Raw genomic sequence first — 20,114 nt, forward strand, 5'->3', positions numbered from 1 at the left:
CTGTTGCTTTGCCTTTATTACTGCCAATCTGTTCCCCAGTTTCTCACTCAGTTGTGTACTGCAGCTTGAGTGATTCCTGTAAAGGCCTGCCCATCTGATAAATTCCCACATCTTTCAAAATTCCACAAACCCAATTTGCAATAAAATCCTGGTGCAATACAAAAAACTGTTGTCAAAAATAAAAGGGCAGAGATGTGGATTGAATTTTTACTAGCTTTTGTATAAGGCTGTCCTCTGGGATATTAACAATAACCTTTTAAAAAGGCTGAATTAATTAGTAAAAATATGTTGACTCAGTTTTATGTATACTTTAAAAGCATAAAAGGACACAAACTCTAAATAATCGGATTATAAATGCACTTCTGTAAATATGTATCATCATTCAGCCTACCAGCAGACTTTTTTCTTACATTTGCCACTTAAACATGAATCTATATAAGGTAGAATAGCAAAACACAGCTAAATATTGTCAGTCATTCAGATCAAAAAGTGAAGCTGAGATTATAAGAGTAAACAAACACACAGTGACATTGGAGTGACTCCTGCATGAATCACTGCACCAATTCATGGTGGCATGGAGCTGATGAGCCTGGAGCTCTGCTCAACTGTTACGGCAACCATGTTGCTATATTAACACTACGGTGGCCTTTAACTTATCTGCATTGTTGAGTCGAGTGTCTATCAAGTTCCTATTGAGAATGCTCTCAAGATTCTCCATTAGTTTCAGGTAAGGCCAGCTAGTTGGCTAATCAGCATTGTCTTTAATTTTAGTTTTAGTTTTAAGTCTTTAAACCAGGTCCTGGTATGTTTAGCAGTTTGTGCTTATCATGTTGGATTAATGTTGATTTACAATGTGAGCCATTAAACCGAAGTCAAATTCCTTGTGTGCACGTGCACACCTACTGATACTCGCATACATCTGCACACTTACTGTTTTTCTATCCAGACACTACACTCACTAAAATTCATTTTAGTTATTGCTCTTATGCCCAACCCTGTAATTTATACTAACCCTAACTAATACCAGTATATCCCTAACTCTAACTTTAACCTAAAGTTAATTCACACCATTCCTCTAAATTGTCTCCTTAACAGTAAACAGGGGAATCCACCATATTAGGACCAGCCTTTGGTCCCCATAAGGCCTTTATGTCCCCAGAAAGTTAGTTAATATACCAAAAATTACCCTAAATAGGTAACATAAACAGGAACACAAACACATGTGGCCAATAGAGTTTATTCTGATTGTGATCTCCATGAAAATTGTTGGCAGAGGGAAGCTGAGCTGACTTTCAACTTTATTAAACAGTGGACCAACATCAGCAGAAGAAGAATGACCAACTGAAATACAAAATTGTACCACAACCAAGATAGATCCTGTGCCTTTTCACTCTTCCTCCAGTGTCTGGGGGTTGGATTTCCAAATAAATGCAAATCTTTACTTCAGCTGAACTGAGGACATTTGAGAACTCTTTGATAGTTCAGTCTATTCATTCATCTCTTCATGCTCTGCTTAAAGTGTATTTTTACCCAAGGAATGCAGCAGTGTTGGGTCTTGAAGAATGGCAATAGTCCACGCCTTGTGAATCTTCTCAGAACTCTGATAAGGACTTTGATTTAGAATCTTTTTTTTTTGTACTACACTTTGTTTCCTTCTACCAAACTTTTTTTGTATATATATTATATGCTTGGAGCACTATGAGAATAGCCAGAATCTTTAGCAATTACGTTTTGTTGCTTGGCCCACTTGTGAAGGGTGTCAGATTTAGACTGCTCAACTTTTGCAAATAAATCATCATCACCATCATCGCAATATCACAGTAAGAAAGATTATGATTGTCAAAGCTGATTTGGAATGCAACAATCTCTCGCTAATATATTCCCCGAGTCATAAATTTACATTTTGCATGCAAATGCAATATTCCCTCAATCGGCTGAAGTATCACCACGGGAGATGCCTACACCTGACAAACAGATTATAGTACCAAAAATGTTAAAGTTCACGGAGAGTGCAGGTAGCAAACACAAGAGAGAAGTAGGTAGAAAAATGTAAATGTATAGGAGTTTTAAATTCTGCAGCACTTGCATTAATGACTGCCTGTCGGACAGCTGTCAAGTCAGCAGCCTTCCCCTAGAATGTATTAAAAAACTTTTTTATTGTTCTTAAGTAATGCTCAGATTTTCTCTGGGAGTGTATTTTAGGCTTTTTTATCAGATGTTAGCCAGAAGTATCAAAATGATATTACTCTGTGTGTAATAAATCTGTATAAGTTTCCCTTTTTAAATTGAAATACTAAAAGAATCTATCTTGATATTAGAGTACTCTAATTTATTGAGATGAATAAATATAAATGTTCTTATCTGTTTAAATGAAAGTGACAGTATTGTATCTGTTGTATGAAAGTCTCTCTTATATAAAACTAACGACATTTCTAGGCTCATCTCTGAAATGGATTCACTTTAAGATCCCCTAATGGATTCTATACAAAGTTCAAAGAGTCAAGTATCTTGTAAAAAGGGTAAAACTCTGAGAGGCGTCAGGATATTCTCTCAGTTCTGATATCCCAGAGCTTGTGAGGGTTTAAATACCAACATTCTTAAAGCACTAGTGAGTTCACCGCTAAAAGGTTTCAGCCAAATCTACAAGCCAAAACGTGCCTTAACCTTTACTTTAGGGTTCATTAATTAAACAGTTTTGGAGGTGTATTAAGTTATAATCTATTTGAACACTGCACTAACGATTCAGTGCTGACCTTCAGCACCGAACCTTGGACATATGTCAAACTGTGTGTAGCAACATGACGTTTTACCTCTACGGGGAACCTTCTGCCATTTATGCTGTGCTCTGAGCCTGCTGATCCATTACTCTGGCCCCAGTGAAACTCCATCTTCTCAGCCTTAAAACGCCCTGGCAGTCCAGCACCTCTTACAAAGTAGTCATCCTTCAGGAGCACAGCCACTGGAGACAAAGAGGGAAGGAGAAACGAATCAAAGACGAATATTTGAGAACACTCACAAATGCAGCATAAAGGAAATTACACTGTGGTATTGTGTTTAATTAACAAAGACGCTCATCCCAGGATAATAATTACTTATTTTATTTAATCACTTATTATTCTTTAATTATGATTTTCTTTCTTTTTCTAACAGTGCATTTAAAAAGTTTACAGACCCCTGTTAAAATGGCAGTTTTAAGTAATCAATTAACAAAAGATTCATCTTTAGTCTGATTGACATAATGTACAGTTCTGCAAAACGGAAAACAAAGAAATAAAAAAAGGCTACAAGTTGGTATTTTACCATAGTGTATTAATTTAAAGGTCAGTACAATTATGCACCCTCTTTATAACTGGTTAGCTCTAATTAAAAGGACATTCCATTGAAATTGGTAACATTTTTGAAGCCATCTAGATGATTGTATTTTTTTCCTTTTTAAAGTCAGATGTACAATTTAGAGTGGCGTTGCTTAGAATATTGCATGATTTAGACGATTTTTATAACTGAATTTAGATGGAACATTTTTTTTAACACACCCAAAAAAAAAAAAAAATTCAACCACTACATTCACGGATCAATCTCCCTTTCTCCCAGTTCCATTCACAGTATAAATGGCCTAACAAGCTGTCGAATCTCAAATATTCTCAACTTTGTGTGAAGTGAGGACCCATGGGGGGGAAAAAAGCCCTTGCAAAAAGCCAGAAACCTGACATGGTATGTGTCTTTAAGCCTGTGTGATGAAATCGTTAAATGCTACGTTAGTAGCATGCACCTCTACAAAGATGCTTGTGATGTGCTATTCAGAGAGCACTAACATTTTTCCCCCCAGTGTCCTTGAAATCCCCGGTTGACTGCGAGAAGTGCAGTGCACAGGTTCAGTCAAAGCCACCATCTCTCTAATTGTTGCACGACTTGTAAGGAAGACTCGATGGCATCTGGTTGCCTTGTGATCTTTATCCACATGGCAGCTTTTTACGAGGCTCTAATGCTGCAGCTCTGCCTCTGCAGAATAGCAGGAGCTTTCACATTTTCTCTCATGTAAGATCATTAAGATCCACTGCTTGGTCTAAGAAATGTTCTAGGGATTCTATCCTTTTCACATTTAACTGTTGTTTTTTCTTATTCATTTGGTAGAGTTTGATGTGACCTGTGAACATATTGACATTGCATTAATACTTCTACTATATGCAGAAAAATGAGACTTCAAAAATAACACCGAGCAAAGACTCTAAGCAGACATACAGTTGACATGTGGTAAATTATTCATTTCCTTACAGATGACTGCTGGATAATTATATGTGTGACTCCCAATGCATGAAAACTTTCAAAGCTATAAGAGAAAGTCCTTGCTAGTATAACATGCATGGTTATTAGATAAACATTGGCACTGCCTAGAAAGATGTGATGCTAAAAAAAACCCCCTCAAGATCTGTTTGTTTTCATGAAATTAGATTTTAAAAAATCCATTTGTGGCATGCCATCGCTGTTTACATCACAATTCAATATGAGAAGAGACATCATTGGACGGGAATAGCCTGATCTCTGGACCCAACAGTAAGATAAATATGATTTTGTCCTGAACTTGACTCAAAGCCCAGCGCAAGTGTGTTCCAGACGACTCAGATGACATACTGGAAATGTAGACAAGATGATGAAGATCAGAAATAAGGGAGAGGTAGATTGGAATAAAAAAAGTCTATAATGCCTGAGCAATACTTGCTTTTCAGCCCAAACAGATGATAGCATTTAATATCCTGTATAAAGCCCTGCTATAAAAGGAAAACACATCGTAGCCAGCCCGGGGCTGGCTCTTTGAATGTTGACAGTTTCATGCTGGTTAGTGCAAAGATGCATAGAACTATTAAGTTCAAGTCCCGATCGTCCATTTGTGATGCAATTGTAGCTCAATTTTGTCATGTTTGAACTTGGAATGTTATGCTTTCCACGGATTAGATGAGCGGAAAAAAACAGGGTTAAGTTAAAAAACAATGGGCAACCATGACTGAAGGTTGGGAGGAAATCAGAGAGAGACGGTTACCGTTTGCTGATGGAGGTGTTACCTTGTGTAACTCCTCAGCACAGCACAATGGAAGGAATCATAGCGTGATAATCCTGTTGAATTACACTGCAGAGAGTGCTTCCAAATAGGGTCCGACATAATAATAGAAACGACATTCTGTTACAGATTCCCATTACCACAGGCAGCACCTGCAAGCTAGTTCACATTAACACCATTTGACAAAGGTATCAAAAGAATCTGGAAAGACATGGTGAGAAAACAGCCGTGAGTCTTTAGGAAGCCATATTTACTCCTTCTGTTATGCAGAAATGCTGTCAAAAGTTTTGTTGCCTCCTCATCCTTTGATAAAAAGCTATAAATGGAGAAAGCAGCATCATTTGGAGCACATTATTACTGTGATTGGAGAAGATTTGACTAAGTTACAGAAACTAAAAGATGGACGAATTTTTAACAGAACCAGACGGACTTAAAGGAACACTATTTATGGCAGAAGGCCCTGTTAAGGTTCCTGTAGAGGTACAGTAATTAAAAAAAGATCTAACATCTTCTAACATTTAATTGCAAGTAGAAACTAATATCTACTTCGGAAGGATATAAATATTGGCTTGAAAAACTCTGGATTTATATTTAAATCGGTTTATACAGGGAGATATTTAGAAGCTGTAGTTATTACTTTATCTAGCATATACCACTGGTGAATATCATTTTCAATATTATAAAAATGTCATTGTGAGAACAGCCACACTATGGAGGGAACTAGGAGATATTTTTATGTTTGCACCCATAGTTTTACATCCTTTGATTATTAGTCACAGAACATATCCAAGACCTAAAGGAACATTATAGAGAATTGGGTGGCCTAATGTGTATACATTTCTAAATGTGCAGTGAGAAACAATTGAGGACATCAACTGTAAAATTGTAAAAGTTTCATATTTAAAAGGATGATTGATCAAAGCTTTATTCATCTGAATGAAAAAATCTCTAGAAGCTTTCTTTTTCTATTCAGTCTGTTTTACTTCCTTAAAATTAGAATGTATTCCTGAACTATAAACCAAACATTTCCACGTTTCAGATGCCAAAAAGAATGATCAAACACATAATGGTACCAATCAGATATCAGAATCCAGTGCACTTTACAAGGAACTGCTACTTCTTTCTATTTGCTGATTATTCATTAATAAATAATTTTAAGCTTACTTATATCTGTACCACTCACCATCACATTGCAAGAAAAACAATTCATCTGCTCTACAGTTGAATCAGATTGGTATCGGCCCAGGTATTGGTATCTGATTGGCCGAAAAAAACTGGATCGGTGCATCTCTAGTAACAACACAACTGTCTATATTTGTATAATTAGGAAATAAAGGAAATGAAAATAAAAAAGTACATAGGAAAATGTTTAATATTAGTAACCAATAAGTGAACAAGAACAGTAACAATGTAATATAAAATTAGAGAGCAAAAGCTGTATGGTCTCCTATAACTTATACATTTTATTTATTATTGTTAATATTTTATATCTAAAGATTTTCATAAGCATTTGTTTTCAGACTCTTTGGCTCAAATATACCCAAAATTGGTTTAGAGGATGATCTAGTGGTTTGTAACCTAACAAAGGTTTGCTATTTGAGGAGTGTGGAAAGAAAGAAGAGAACCAAAGGAAGAACATCGCAAGAAATCTAATTACAGTCTGTTGCAATCCATGTAAGGTGGGAGATGCTCTAGAAAGACATGAAAAAAAAGAAAATTCAACATATATACAAAATGCTGTATATAAGAAAACACTAAATAAAAATAGCAGCGCCTTCCTCACAATAACACCTGGTGGTGGCAGCATGGTGCTGTGGTTGTACTTTCCTCTAGCCGGGGCAGCTAGTTTGGTTAGAGTTGATAGAAAAATGAATGAAGCACTCCAGGAAAACCTGGGAGTAACCTGGTCACAGAGGACATGAGGCTGGAAACCAGCCTTAAATTAATTGGTTTAGGTCAAAGTATGCATAAGATTTTAACTTTGAAAAGTTAAAGTCTAGGGTAGTTCTAAAATCAAGTGAGAATCAGTAGTATGACAAAACAGCTCTAAACACTCTTTCTAAACACTGTAAAAAAAAGTTTAACACTTTCAGTGGAGATTGAAAGTGTTAAACGCATCCTGTATTATAACTGAAGGAAACCACGGTTGGATATCTTATTTATTTATTTTTTTAGGACACTTAATATCATAACGCCTATAAAAGGGCCAGAAAGTTATGTATAATTTTTAGAAATCCTTGTGGTGAACAGAGACCATGACTACAAATGAACTGTTTAAGACATTCGCTTCACAGGAGCAAGCTGTGGTCTAGTGTCTTGCCTGTGGGCACTTCCCCATGTGTTCAGTAAGAAATGTGGCCTGATATTATCTCTTTTTAATGTTCACACCCATATTATATGTGCTTTAATGTTCCATGGATTTGAAAACAACATGACCAGAGCATCTCATAATCCCACTGCGATCCTGACTGAGATCAGATGAATCTAGAACCCTTTTTACCACGTCTACATTTGACATTATTAGCCAGATTAAAATTGGTGCTCTGTCGGCTGATCCCTCGCTTTACACGAGGATTTAGTCAGGCTGTGAATGAGGACGGCCCACTTTTAATCATAACACAAAGCAAACTAGGGGGGATTGAGTGTGAGAACAAGAAAACACATATTGTCAGTAAACAGAGAGGATAATGGATGAGTTTTGAAAGAAGTATGAAAGAAATTTAAAGTAACTCAAACAGATTTAGCGATTGGAAAAAAAGGAAAGAGGTGTGATGTTTTGATAAACAAAGAGAAGAGAAAAGAAGATTTAAAAAGAGAAATCTTGTGTTATGAGGGATGAGCTGAGCTCCTGTCGCGAGGCGAGAAAGAATCTGCCAGAAGCATTAACGTGCCAACGCTACTTAAGCTAAAGGCCCACAGCATGAAGACGACGAAATGATGCAGGAGATTTTTCAGACTGAAAGCATTAGGTCAGGAAATAACTATCCATCACATTATCATAATTGTGCAACTCCTTTGCAATAGAGCAAAAATCCCTGATTCTGCTGTTGTTGAAGCAGGGTAATCCTGTGTGCAACATAAGAAAAGCCAGGGAATGGAGATGCTGGCTGGCCTTGGGAGTTTCATTAGAAATGCGGCCCTGGGTGTGTGTGAACCCTCAAACAGCAGAGGAGGAATTAGAAGCTAAGCCAAAAAGACCTTGAATCACAGCCTGTGAAAGAAGGGGAGTGTGTGTGAAAGTAAATCCTTGATCAATGCATATGTCTCTGGAGGCTTCCGATTCCCGCTGAATTCGGTTTGAAGTTGCCTGAAATTTTACTGAGATCTGTTTTTGTTGAGGAATACTCCCCAAATGGCAGCTAATCTGCCTGATCTCAAAGCAGGCCAAGTCCCGAGGGAACATTGTGTAATCAATCGCAATGAACTTTTTAAGATCTGTTCACACAGCCCTTAATTACAAAGCTGACTTTTAAATAGAGTGAGTGATGTTCTTGCCCCTTCGTGGCGGATTTAAACAACTCAATTCCGGAACATCCCCAAGTGGCATTGGAAACAGGGGTTAGGAAACAAAAACCAGCAGACTCCGTCAGACCACAGGAACATTTTATAGCTCGTTTAACTTTCAAAAGAATTTCACTTGTTTTCTAATACACAGTGACAAATTTTAGAGTTTCTTTTCACATAACTTTCTTCTACACTGCTGTGACGCAGCCAAACAGTGGCTGGAAAAACCAATGTTATCAGAAAGCACAAATGTAAACCAGACATTCGTTTTCACTGAATGTAAGTCAAGTCTTTTGGACCTAGAATTAGAGACAAGTCTCCATTCTTTTTCAATGCAGAGTTCTTTGGAGTTTATTCAGTCAGGTTTAAAATTGAAGGGGCAATTCCTACTTCAGTTGTTAGTCTTTCACAAAGTCCAAGTCAAGTTTTAAGTTTGTGAGTCACAGTTCAAAGTCAACTCTAACCTCCAAGTCCATGTCAAAATCTCAGGTCAAGTTTCATGGCAAGCAAATTTCACATCAGGTCTCAAGTGTTCAGCAGTGATTCAGTTTCATTAGAAATGCGTTTCAGTTTCAAATGAGTGAAATTAACATTTGCTCCATTTACACTACCCCTACTAACGATTAATGCCAAGTTCCAACCGAGCTTGGATCAGTTAACCGTGCCCAGCTTGGTTCATTACAACCATTTACACATCACGCTAGCACGGTTCCTCGCCTCCTACTGACGATCCATGGTACTACTGCTAGGATTGAAGGATGGAATCAAGCAAATCAAAATGGCGGTGCATGTAACATCCAGGGAGTTATGTTTGGTTTAAATTGAGAGTTGTTTGCGGACGAAGAAGGTAGCCTATCGCACCATGCTCTTTTGCAGCCATTTCATAAAAATGTTTGAGTTGAGAGGATTTCGATTGCCGTTTACGGTTCTTATTCTTCTGTTTTATGGCGGTTGGCAAGCAACTTACAGATGTTCAGTACTGCCTAAGCTGACTGTAAGGAGATGACGCTGTCTGCTCATGCGCTCTTTGTTTTCAGAGAATAGAACTACAATTGAACCTTGCCTTATTTTTGAACTACTACTAGATTAAGCATGATGCGGTTAAGTTTGGCATGGTCCAGTTCGATTTAAACTCAACAGTTACCTTGGTTACCGTGCCTGGACCGCTCTGGGCACTGTTTCAAAAGGGTAGTGTAAATGGGGATATTGTCACATCAGACTTAAAGAATTGATCACCTAAAAACACATCTCTTGTAAGTTATTAATTTAAATCACAAGCATTTACCATCATCTAACAAATCAATCCTCATTCACAATCAAATTCTTTTCAGGTTTTACTCAGTATATAAAAAACTATATTCAATATCTACCTTAAAAAAATATAAATATACATTTATGCCTATTTTTGATTGCATACATTTTTACCCCAATTAATGAAAAACATCCTAAACCTATGTTTCCTTTGCATAAAAACAGATGACTTTGTATGAGGTGCCCCCAGGGACATAAATCAGAATTAACTTGCATATACACATATTAAATTACACTCTTCCATATAATATACTGAAAACCTCACACAAACACTAGTAAAAAGCTCTCACATAAACTAGTGAAAACATTGACCTCTTATATAATCTACTCAAAAGCTCTCATACAAAGTAGTGAGAACTGTTCATATAAACTGGTGAAAAGCTTTACCTTTCATACACACTACTAGAAAGCTTTCATATACACTATTAGAACGCTCTCATAAACACTACTACAACGCTCTCATATACACTATTAGAAAGCTCTCATATACACTATTAGAAAGCTCTCATATACACTATTAGAAAGCTCTCATATACACTACTACAACGCTCTCATATACACTATTAGAAAGCTCTCATATACACTATTAGAAAGCTCTCATATACACTATTAGAAAGCTCTCATATACACTATTAGAACGCTCTCATAAACACTATTAGAAAGCTCTCATATACACTATTAGAATGCTCTCATATACACTATTAGAACGCTCTCATAAACACTATTAGAACGCTCTCATAAACACTATTAGAACGCTCTCATAAACACTATTAGAAAGCTCTCATAAACACTATTAGAACGCTCTCATATACACTATTAGAAAGCTCTCATATACACTACTAGAACGCTCTCATAAACACTACTAGAACGCTCTCATAAACACTATTAGAACGCTCTCATAAACACTATTAGAACGCTCTCATATACACTATTAGAACGCTCTCATATACACTATTAGAACGCTCTCATACACGCTACTAGAAAGCTCTCATACACACTACTGAAAAGCTATTAGCGGATTTCAGTTGAAACGGAAGGTGTTTCAGTTGAAACGGAAGGCGTTTCAGTGAAACAGGAAGGACCGTCATTACACCGGAAGTTGTTTTAAACGGAGGTCATTCTGGCTAGCTCCGTACATTTTGTGCTATCTCCGGCCGAAATTGTATCAAATAAAATTATTGATTCATGCTCAGCTATCCGCTAAACAACTCACAGAAGCATGGGCATTACTCGACTTTATTTTTTATGTTTTTGCTTCAACAGAGATCCTTTTCCGGTGTTGTGCGAAATTCTGTTCCCATGTGAAAATCTGTTCCACCTGTGTCGGGAGCGCGCCGCGCGTTGCAGCCACATAAGCGGATCTGATCATTTCTTGGTTAAATAAAAAGTCGTAAAATTATACAAGGTTGAGACATTTAGTTTAATCAGCCGCTGTTGTTTACAAAATTGTAAAATAAAAAAAATAAATGCGGTTTTCTTATGCTGTTTTGTGTTGTTATTTTAAACGCCAAGAGAATCAGTCTCTTTCCAAGTTTTTTCACTTCAGCCTGACAGAAATAAAAGTCAAGTCACCAAATACCAAATTTGTATTTATAATTTTTTATTACTGATATAAGATGATGGGAAGTGCCTGATAGCAGTTCCATAATATAGAAACAAATTAATTTAGCTGCAAATCTTAAACTGTGTTTATTCCTCTCTTCATCAACAACAAACCATCTGGATTCGGTGATATTTGAGCAATGTTTGCCTAAATTAAAGGAGGGGGACCATATATTTTAGCTTTCTAATAGTGTATATGAGAGCTTTCTAGTAGCGTGTATGAGAGCGTTCTAATAGTGTATATGAGAGCGTTCTAATAGTGTATATGAGAGCGTTCTAATAGTGTTTATGAGAGCGTTCTAATAGTGTATATGAGAGCTTTCTAATAGTGTATATGAGAGCGTTCTAATAGTGTATATGAGAGCGTTCTAATAGTGTATATGAGAGCGTTCTAATAGTGTATATGAGAGCTTTCTAATAGTGTATATGAGAGCGTTCTAATAGTGTATATGAGAGCATTCTAATAGTGTATATGAGAGCTTTCTAATAGTGTATATGAGAGCGTTCTAATAGTGTTTATGAGAGCGTTCTAATAGTGTTTATGAGAGCGTTCTAATAGTGTTTATGAGAGCGTTCTAATAGTGTATATGAGAGCGTTCTAATAGTGTTTATGAGAGCGTTCTAATAGTGTATATGAGAGCATTCTAATAGTGTATATGAGAGCGTTCTAATAGTGTATATGAGAGCATTCTAATAGTGTATATGAGAGCGTTCTAATAGTGTTTATGAGAGCGTTCTAATAGTGTTTATGAGAGCGTTCTAATAGTGTTTATGAGAGCGTTCTAATAGTGTTTATGAGAGTGTTCTAATAGTGTATATGAGAGCGTTCTAATAGTGTTTATGAGAGCGTTCTAATAGTGTATATGAGAGCATTCTAATAGTGTATATGAGAGCGTTCTAATAGTGTATATGAAAGCTTTCTAGTAGTGTTTATGAGAGCGTTCTAATAGTGTTTATGAGAGCGTTCTAATAGTGTATATGAGAGCGTTCTAATAGTGTATATGAGAGCTTTCTAATAGTGTTTATGAGAGCGTTCTAATAGTGTATATGAAAGCTTTCTAGTAGTGTGTATGAAAGGTAAAGCTTTTCACCAGTTTATATGAACAGTTCTCACTACTTTGTATGAGAGCTTTTGAGTAGATTATATAAGAGGTCAATGTTTTCACTAGTTTATGTGAGAGCTTTTTACTAGTGTTTGTGTGAGGTTTTCAGTATATTATATGGAAGAGTGTAATTTAATATGTGTATATGCAAGTTAATTCTGATTTATGTCCCTGGGGGCACCTCATAACTTTGTAATGAAACTAACAGATGCAATATAAACAGATAATGAGTGCTTTTTTCCAATCTAGATTTCTAAATACAGAGTTCAATTTGAGAGACTTCTATGTTATCACTGAATGCAAAATCAATGAAAAGCAGGTGGTTATGAGCCAATTAAATAAAAACAAATAGAGTCTCAGAGATAAGGTCTGTAACTACGTGATAGAGGACCACTCAAAATATAAGCAGGCCTTAACTTACTCATAAACCCTGCTAACATTAATAGTTTTTTTCAAAAATATAAAAGTTTAGTATCATACTATCACAGAATAATTATTAGGCTGGGGATCCAAACCTTGGGTTAGAGTTAAATCTAGAGTCTGAAGAGCAGACTCTAGAGCAAGGCAGGTCTAAAATGTTTTATTTTGTAGCTCTCAAGTCACAAAGTTGTGTGTGCACAGTTATTTTTCTCTGAATAATAAAAAAATACTCTCTTAAAAAGTCAGCGATGTAAAAGAAGTAAACAGAATAAGACCTTCAAAACTGAAGTGGGATTGAAATCTTTGGTTTATGTGTTTAATTTTAAAGCTGAATTTTTGCAGTTTTTATTCAACTGACATCAACCTGAAGGCTATGACTTCATCCCCACGTTCAGAACTGTGGTAAGAATGCAAAAAGTTCAGAAAAATATATAACGCTTCAATAAGTAACCTTAATCATCTGCTTGGTTTGAAAAAGCTGTCAAACATAAAAGATTTCTACGACATATGACGTATGACGATAAAGTGAAATATACTGAATGACAGACGTGTAATTCAATGTTATGAGTTTTAATCTAAATCTTCATCTTTTGGCTTTGATTGTGCAGAGCAGTGTCTTGTTTAAAGGTTTCCAGAGTTGAAACTTTTCCTGTTTTATATCAGTCTTTCATCCTTCAGTTCTTCAGTGCCTCAGCAGGCAACAGTTTTCTGAGAAAAAAAAACTGTAACACGCAACAGCACTCTGCAGGATCGGCCCCAAATGGGAAAGAGGCACAGTTGGTGGCAGGGCTCTCAAACATGGGGGCTCCTGAGAGCAAGACATTTCCTTTAGGACATCAAAAACAAGTCAGGTCAAGTCATACATCAGCTTCAACCTCAGGCGGAGCAACTAAGGAGGAGGAATCAATTTCCCAGCATGAAGAGGGATGCAGAAGATGTGTAAGTACAGATATAGAGCAAAGATATCAAAATGCAATCAAAAGGACAGAATAACAGATAGGAATGTATGATTTACTTGATCTCACCCTTCCTAATGTATTTTCATTTTATAGAGGTGACCAAGAAGCCAAGAAGCAGCAACTCGCCATGCAGTGACAATACTGATGATATTGATAGAATAAAAACAGTAAGAGGCTAACAGATGCAGAAGGCTGAGTAAAGCTACAGAAGACATTAGTGGTGTAAGATAAACGAGAGTCCATTAGTGCTGAGCTTACAGCACTACTTCAACCACAAACTGATAGCCAGAGTGCTTAGATGCTAATGTTTAACTTCATCTTGAACAACTGGAGATGCACCGAGAACTCAGCTTGATCAGAATCAGATTGCTTCAGCCCTGATCGATAATTAGCTGGTTAAAAACAAAAAATCTGTTTGTTTTTCCCCCACATAATATGCACCTCTATGGGAAATAAACAGACATTGGTCTTAGTTATACAAGCTAATGACACTAAATGCTAGCATGCATTGCCAGATGACCTAAAATGGGAACATTGTACTCAGGGCCAAGTGTTTCTTTTAAGAGGGAAATCTTGCCTCCTTCATTCCATCAATTTTAAAAAAGATAAATATTTAAATGTTCCTGACAGTAAACTAGGTGCCAGGCTTCTTCCTAGTTGCAATACAGTTTAGAATGATTTAGCAGTTAATCAAAGTTATTTTCATTTTAGTTTGATATAGTTGTTTTTTTAATTGGATCTTGATTAAGAAAATGCGTTATATTTACCCCCCATAAAAGTAATACTCACATTCTCTATATAACCTACAAATTAAATTCTACAGAAAGCAGAAAATTGTATTCTTCAGCTCTAAAAGAGAAAGAGCGAGATTAAATATTAGTCAGCAGGTCAAATCTCTAGATGAAGGATGATGAGAAAACTCCATGAAATATAATAATTGGAAAAAAATATCAAAACTAGGGTTGCACCAATTTATCAGCAGACTGATTGGCCTAAATCTTCTTAATTTTGGGAGATCAGTGATCAACCAATATTTAGATGTGAAATTGATCGTTTCCACCGATGTGATCTATGTCTATAAAGCTCTGAAAACCACTGTCACTGCATTCAACTTTCATTTATATTTGAGGGCAGTTATGTCTGAAGTTTTTATTGGTTCACAGGCAATAATTATTTTTTTTTTTCTGTAAGTTAAAATAAAAATTCTTTATAGTAATATCTAGTGATATTATAACAACTGACAATGTCAGTTATAAAAAGAAATCTGTATTGGTCAGAACCAGGACTGGAACATCATGCTTTTAAAGATGGTGATTTGGTGATCAGCTATAAACCAGTTATCGGTGCACCCCCAATAAAAACCAAAGTAAATGGAGGAATCTCAAAAGATAACTGAGATTACCTAAAAAACAAAAGTTACCAAAATACATCAGATGGGGATAAATATTAATAAAAAAGAATGCTAAAAATGTTCTTGAAACTTGTTTGAGTATATGAGAAGGAAAATTCTTATTATAACCAAGAACACTGCATGACAAAAAATTAAGAGCATGATCATCCATATTATAGGTGATAAGACCTGTAATGAATAGCCAGCGTGTGTTAGATAGTATAGTAAGAAGCAGGCCACCTATATAACAAATTATTTCAGGGGAGTCATGACCACAGATACAATCTGCTATATCTGTTTGGCGATACCAGAGAGTGAAGCAGTAATGTGACAGGAAATTAACCTGCAGAGACCGCACCGCTTTCAAATGCTTCAGTAGGCTATACATAATTTCAGGTCATGTAGTCTGGCTTGGCTTATAAATTTCAATAAGAGAATTAGAAATGTCTCAGTTAGTGTTAAGGTGTCCTGCATTTGGAGCCATGAGATGGGTTGGCAGGTTGATTAACACTTATTTTTGTGGGCCGACCTTCATGGAGTAATGGCTAATGTGTAGCAGTATCCTGCTGTTTAATGACTGGTCTACGGGATATTTCACAGCTCCCATACAGAAATAATAGAAAAGAAATGCTTTTATTCTCCAACAGTAGGGAAATTCAGGTGTGACAGTGGAAAAAAGTAGAAGAAGAAAGACTAGTCAAGAGTAAATAGTATTAGAAGACAAAAATTTAAACTTAAACTGGAAAGCAGAAGATACAATCACATCTAAGAAAGGAAAACTAAACTAGCATACTAAGATAAAACTGAGAATATTTTAATTTAAAAGGAAAAGAAATTCTCAAACATGTAGAAATAAAAAAAAAACTGCTAAAGCAGAAGGCGAAAAAACTGTAATAAATGTAACATCTGAGATGGAAAAAAGATACTGAGCAGATCAGAAACAGTACAAATGATGATATGCAGAAGAAAAGAAAACTGTGTAGCTATTAGCATGGTTGTATACTCAATTATTGGACCTATTTAGAACAGATATTGCAGTATAAACAAAAATGTGAAATAAAACCTGCCCTTGAAGTTAAAATGGCAACAACATAAAAATAAAGATAAAGAAAATGAAGCCCCCCTTTTTCCCAGTCAGATTAAAAGTGAATCAATTTCAAAATACAGTGATGTGAATTTGTTGCATTTTAAGATGACCTTTTCAAAAAGCCATTGCTGTGCACCATTTTGTGGTAATGTGACTCCACTTTCCTGACTTTCACAGTACTTAGAGCCATTTAAATCCCCCTCTTGTAGTGCATGTTCCTAAGTCATGTTACTTCCAACATTGTAAATAAGCAGCCTGTAGCATTGCCAGGCTGTGTCAGTGGCCTTGGTTGTCATGGAGGCCAACAACCCTCATTATGATCAAACGCAAAAGATGACACTGCTCTGAGAGAGAAACGGTGCCCAAAGCAGACAGATCAATTAAGGTCAGGGTTTTCAAACCAGCGGTCCACGGATTTGTTGAATTAAAGAAAAGCAAACGGGGCCGTGATTTGAAATGGTAGTTAATTGAGTCTGATTCCAAATGTGTCGGTAAACAAGGTTTGAAAGCTGCATACAAAGAGAGGCAGGAATGAGCAAAAGGCGATGACAATGGATGCAATAATAAGGGGATAAAAACACCTCATAAGCCTCTTTCAGTCACACCAATCATACAGCAACCCAATGTGTCTGTGTCTCACTAACTGAGTATAATTCTGCTTTTCTATAACATGCTGTAAGAGAAATTTGACTAGGCACGAACGAGAAACATCAACTTTCAAGAAGTCATACAGCTATAAAAAAGAACGGGAAAAGCTCCAAATACATAAGAGAAACATTACTTAATAAGCTAGGCATTCATCAATGCAGCATTATCCAACAATATGTGGTTTTGTTTTTAGAATTATCCTTAAAAACTGCTGTAGATTTAGTCTTGCATTAACAAGAATCTAAGTGATGTGTTTTTACAGAGCATACTTCCTGTTTTTCTTCTACTGAGGAAATCGGGGAAGCACATATTTAGGTAAGAAGATTTTTGCAAGAGAGCCGTACAGCAGGGGCAGGGTGCCGCCATTTCTACAATCCATGGTGGAAGTCAATGTCGAAGAGGAAGTCTGTCCCAACAGTAATTTAATGAAGCTTTGTTGAATCCAGTGACCTCAGGCTTCAGTTTCCTTCAAAATGTTGGCAGTGCCATTTTTTATTTTTTTTTTGTCCTTCACAAAAATAGTAGACCATTGTTCAAACAATATTTTCAGTTAAAACTTTTAATTGCCTGAAGTTTTGAAAAAAAATAAGTTCAAAACAAAGATCAAAATTTAGCAGAATGACTCTGCTTCCGTTGGGCACTTCCAGCATGGATTGTAAAAATGGCGGCACCCTGCCCCTGCAGTAGGGCAACTCGATTTGTATAACATAATAGAAAAGATTTTATTTTGGTTGGAACAATTTGCTCTTAAATTGTTCGTACTAGTTATTTATGAGAAAATAATGCATTTTTATCAGATTTCTAATCTTTTCTTAGGTATGAGCTAATTTTATGATGCTTCAGACTTAACGTAGGCGACAGCTGTTATCCAAACCTAGTTTTCACTAAATGACAACATTCGGTGTTACCTACAAGCAATTGTCCATTTTATTACGCTACATCGTTATATATTATGCAACTCTGCGATTACAAATTATATTTTTGTCACAGATGAAAAACCTCGATCTTCAAACTGGTAAAGTCTCTACATCTTCAATTACATTTCTATGAATGAAGACAGTCTAACAAGCGCTGACATAACCTTACATTGAATTATTTTAGATTTGCAATTCTCTGGAATGTGCGCTCAGTTACCCACAGCTGGACTGCATCAGGAATAGAAGGATCATTTACAATCTTTCACTGAAGTTAAGAACCTTTGTTGAATCTGAAGTGGAGCGTTCGTAAAAACCCATGGTAGTTGAAAAAGTGACCGAAAATTTAAAATAACAATATGAAAATACTGTTGTATGAGGCCCGATAAGCTCAAGGGAGTCAGAAGATCCTCCATTATGCTATTAGACAGGTTCACATATGTAAAGATTCGATCTTCCCTGTGCTATTTTGCACATTCATGGTATGTAAACATGTCATCAGTTCACCGGATAAAAGCAGCCTCGCAGTAACACTGACCCGAGCTTTATAAAACAAGCCGACTATCCCTTGTGTATGTTGTTCTTAGAGATTAATTAAATAAATAAAGTTTTATATATATATATTAATCAAATTTAACAAGCCATCTATGGCAGTTTGGAACAGTATTGCAACTGTACAATACACACCTAAAAAATCATACATGTATGAAAACCTTTTAAAGACCAATTATATAAAAAGCATCATATAAATGAAAGGTAAATTATCTAATAGGATATCAAATTTAACAGCTTTAAGAACATTGTAATGCAGGAACACAAAGTAAATTTCAGCTTAAGTAGGCCACACCCACACAGGATGTCCGTTTTTGATCACAATAAGCCTAAAAATGCAGCACTTGAATAAAGTCATGCCAGCCTGACATTTGTTTGATTTATGCCACTGAATTAACACAGAGCAGGTGGACAAAGGCCCTAGTTGTGAACATACAACAGAGAACTGGCGTAGCTTTAAATCTATATTAACGGTAATAATTTAAACACTATTAAGCAATTTATGCTGCTGTATCTGAGCATGGTAAGCATTTCATGCACATTAAATCTGGCTTTATACATATCAGAAAGTTATGGCTTTTTTCCCATAGCCTTCTGGAACGCAACATTAAGCTTGTCCTCAGCTACAGACATCGTCTGCCTTCCCAACATGACTGCTGTAGAGCAAATGAGTCAAAAAAAAAACAATCCCTGCTTGTTTAACCGAGCAGCTTACAGGTCTGAGTGACTCTTTGGAAGGAAAATACTGACCAGCTGTTCTGCTTTAGAAGCATCGAAAGGTTCTAGTTTTTTGGACATTTCTCTTTTTTTGTCAATTTTCCTCTTCAAAGGCTGCTGTGAGTGTTTATTATAGGAAATTATTTTATTATAGGAAATCATGGTAATCTCTCATGTATGATGGTGGCCATTATAGTTGATGCAGAAATAAACAACAGAACAATTTAGGTCAGAACAGCACCTAACTCGGTATTTGAGGTGAATTTTCTGCTACCATCGCTTCACTTTTTACATGACAAAAATTCAGTTTATTTATTCATTGTTTCCTATTAAATTACAATATTAGATGGATTCATTTATTAGGATGGGAGAAGTGTTTTTGTTTTTGTTAGGTGAACTATCAAATGGTATTCCAGTAAGCATCAAAGTACAGGTATGTTTTCACAATAAAGTATGTATGACTGGAAGAAATATAAACATTTTGTGGCCCAGACATAGCCTAGTAAACTAGCCCCACCCGCCAGTGGCCACAATCATTTTTGCCTCATTCATTTTTTAAAAGGAGGTATTCGCCTTTTTACCAACAGGCTGTTTGTTTACATTCCCCCACCACCTTTCTGTCGCGCTTACTTACTTCGCCACAGTCAGTCGCGCTCATTGTTTGACATGGTTTGAAAGACAACGGGTTGTTCTCTTCAACAATCTTACGACGTCTCATTCATCGGGGCCAGACTAAATTACACATTTAATCTCACATTTAGTCTGGTTTATCAGGCTAGCACAGACAGAGTCATGACTTCAATCTGAGGCCTCATCTATAGCCCCATATACACTACCCTTTTGAAACCGTGCTG

General features: G+C 36.3%; 1 protein-coding gene across 2 annotated transcripts in view; it reads right to left on the reverse strand.

Moving 5' to 3' along the window:
* Positions 1-20,114, reverse strand: part of ptprga (protein tyrosine phosphatase receptor type Ga) — a 203,587-nt gene that overhangs the window by 61,919 nt on the left and 121,554 nt on the right. For both annotated transcript variants that reach the window (XM_038286394.1, XM_038286393.1), the window contains exon 4: positions 2,811-2,959. In XM_038286394.1, the coding sequence (XP_038142322.1) occupies positions 2,811-2,959 (149 nt within the window). The remainder of the gene's footprint in view (positions 1-2,810; positions 2,960-20,114) is intronic.

The sequence above is a fragment of the Cyprinodon tularosa genome, unplaced genomic scaffold (genome assembly GCF_016077235.1).
Source record: "Cyprinodon tularosa strain WSP-4 unplaced genomic scaffold, ASM1607723v1 ctg224, whole genome shotgun sequence".
NCBI lineage: Eukaryota > Metazoa > Chordata > Actinopteri > Cyprinodontiformes > Cyprinodontidae > Cyprinodon > Cyprinodon tularosa.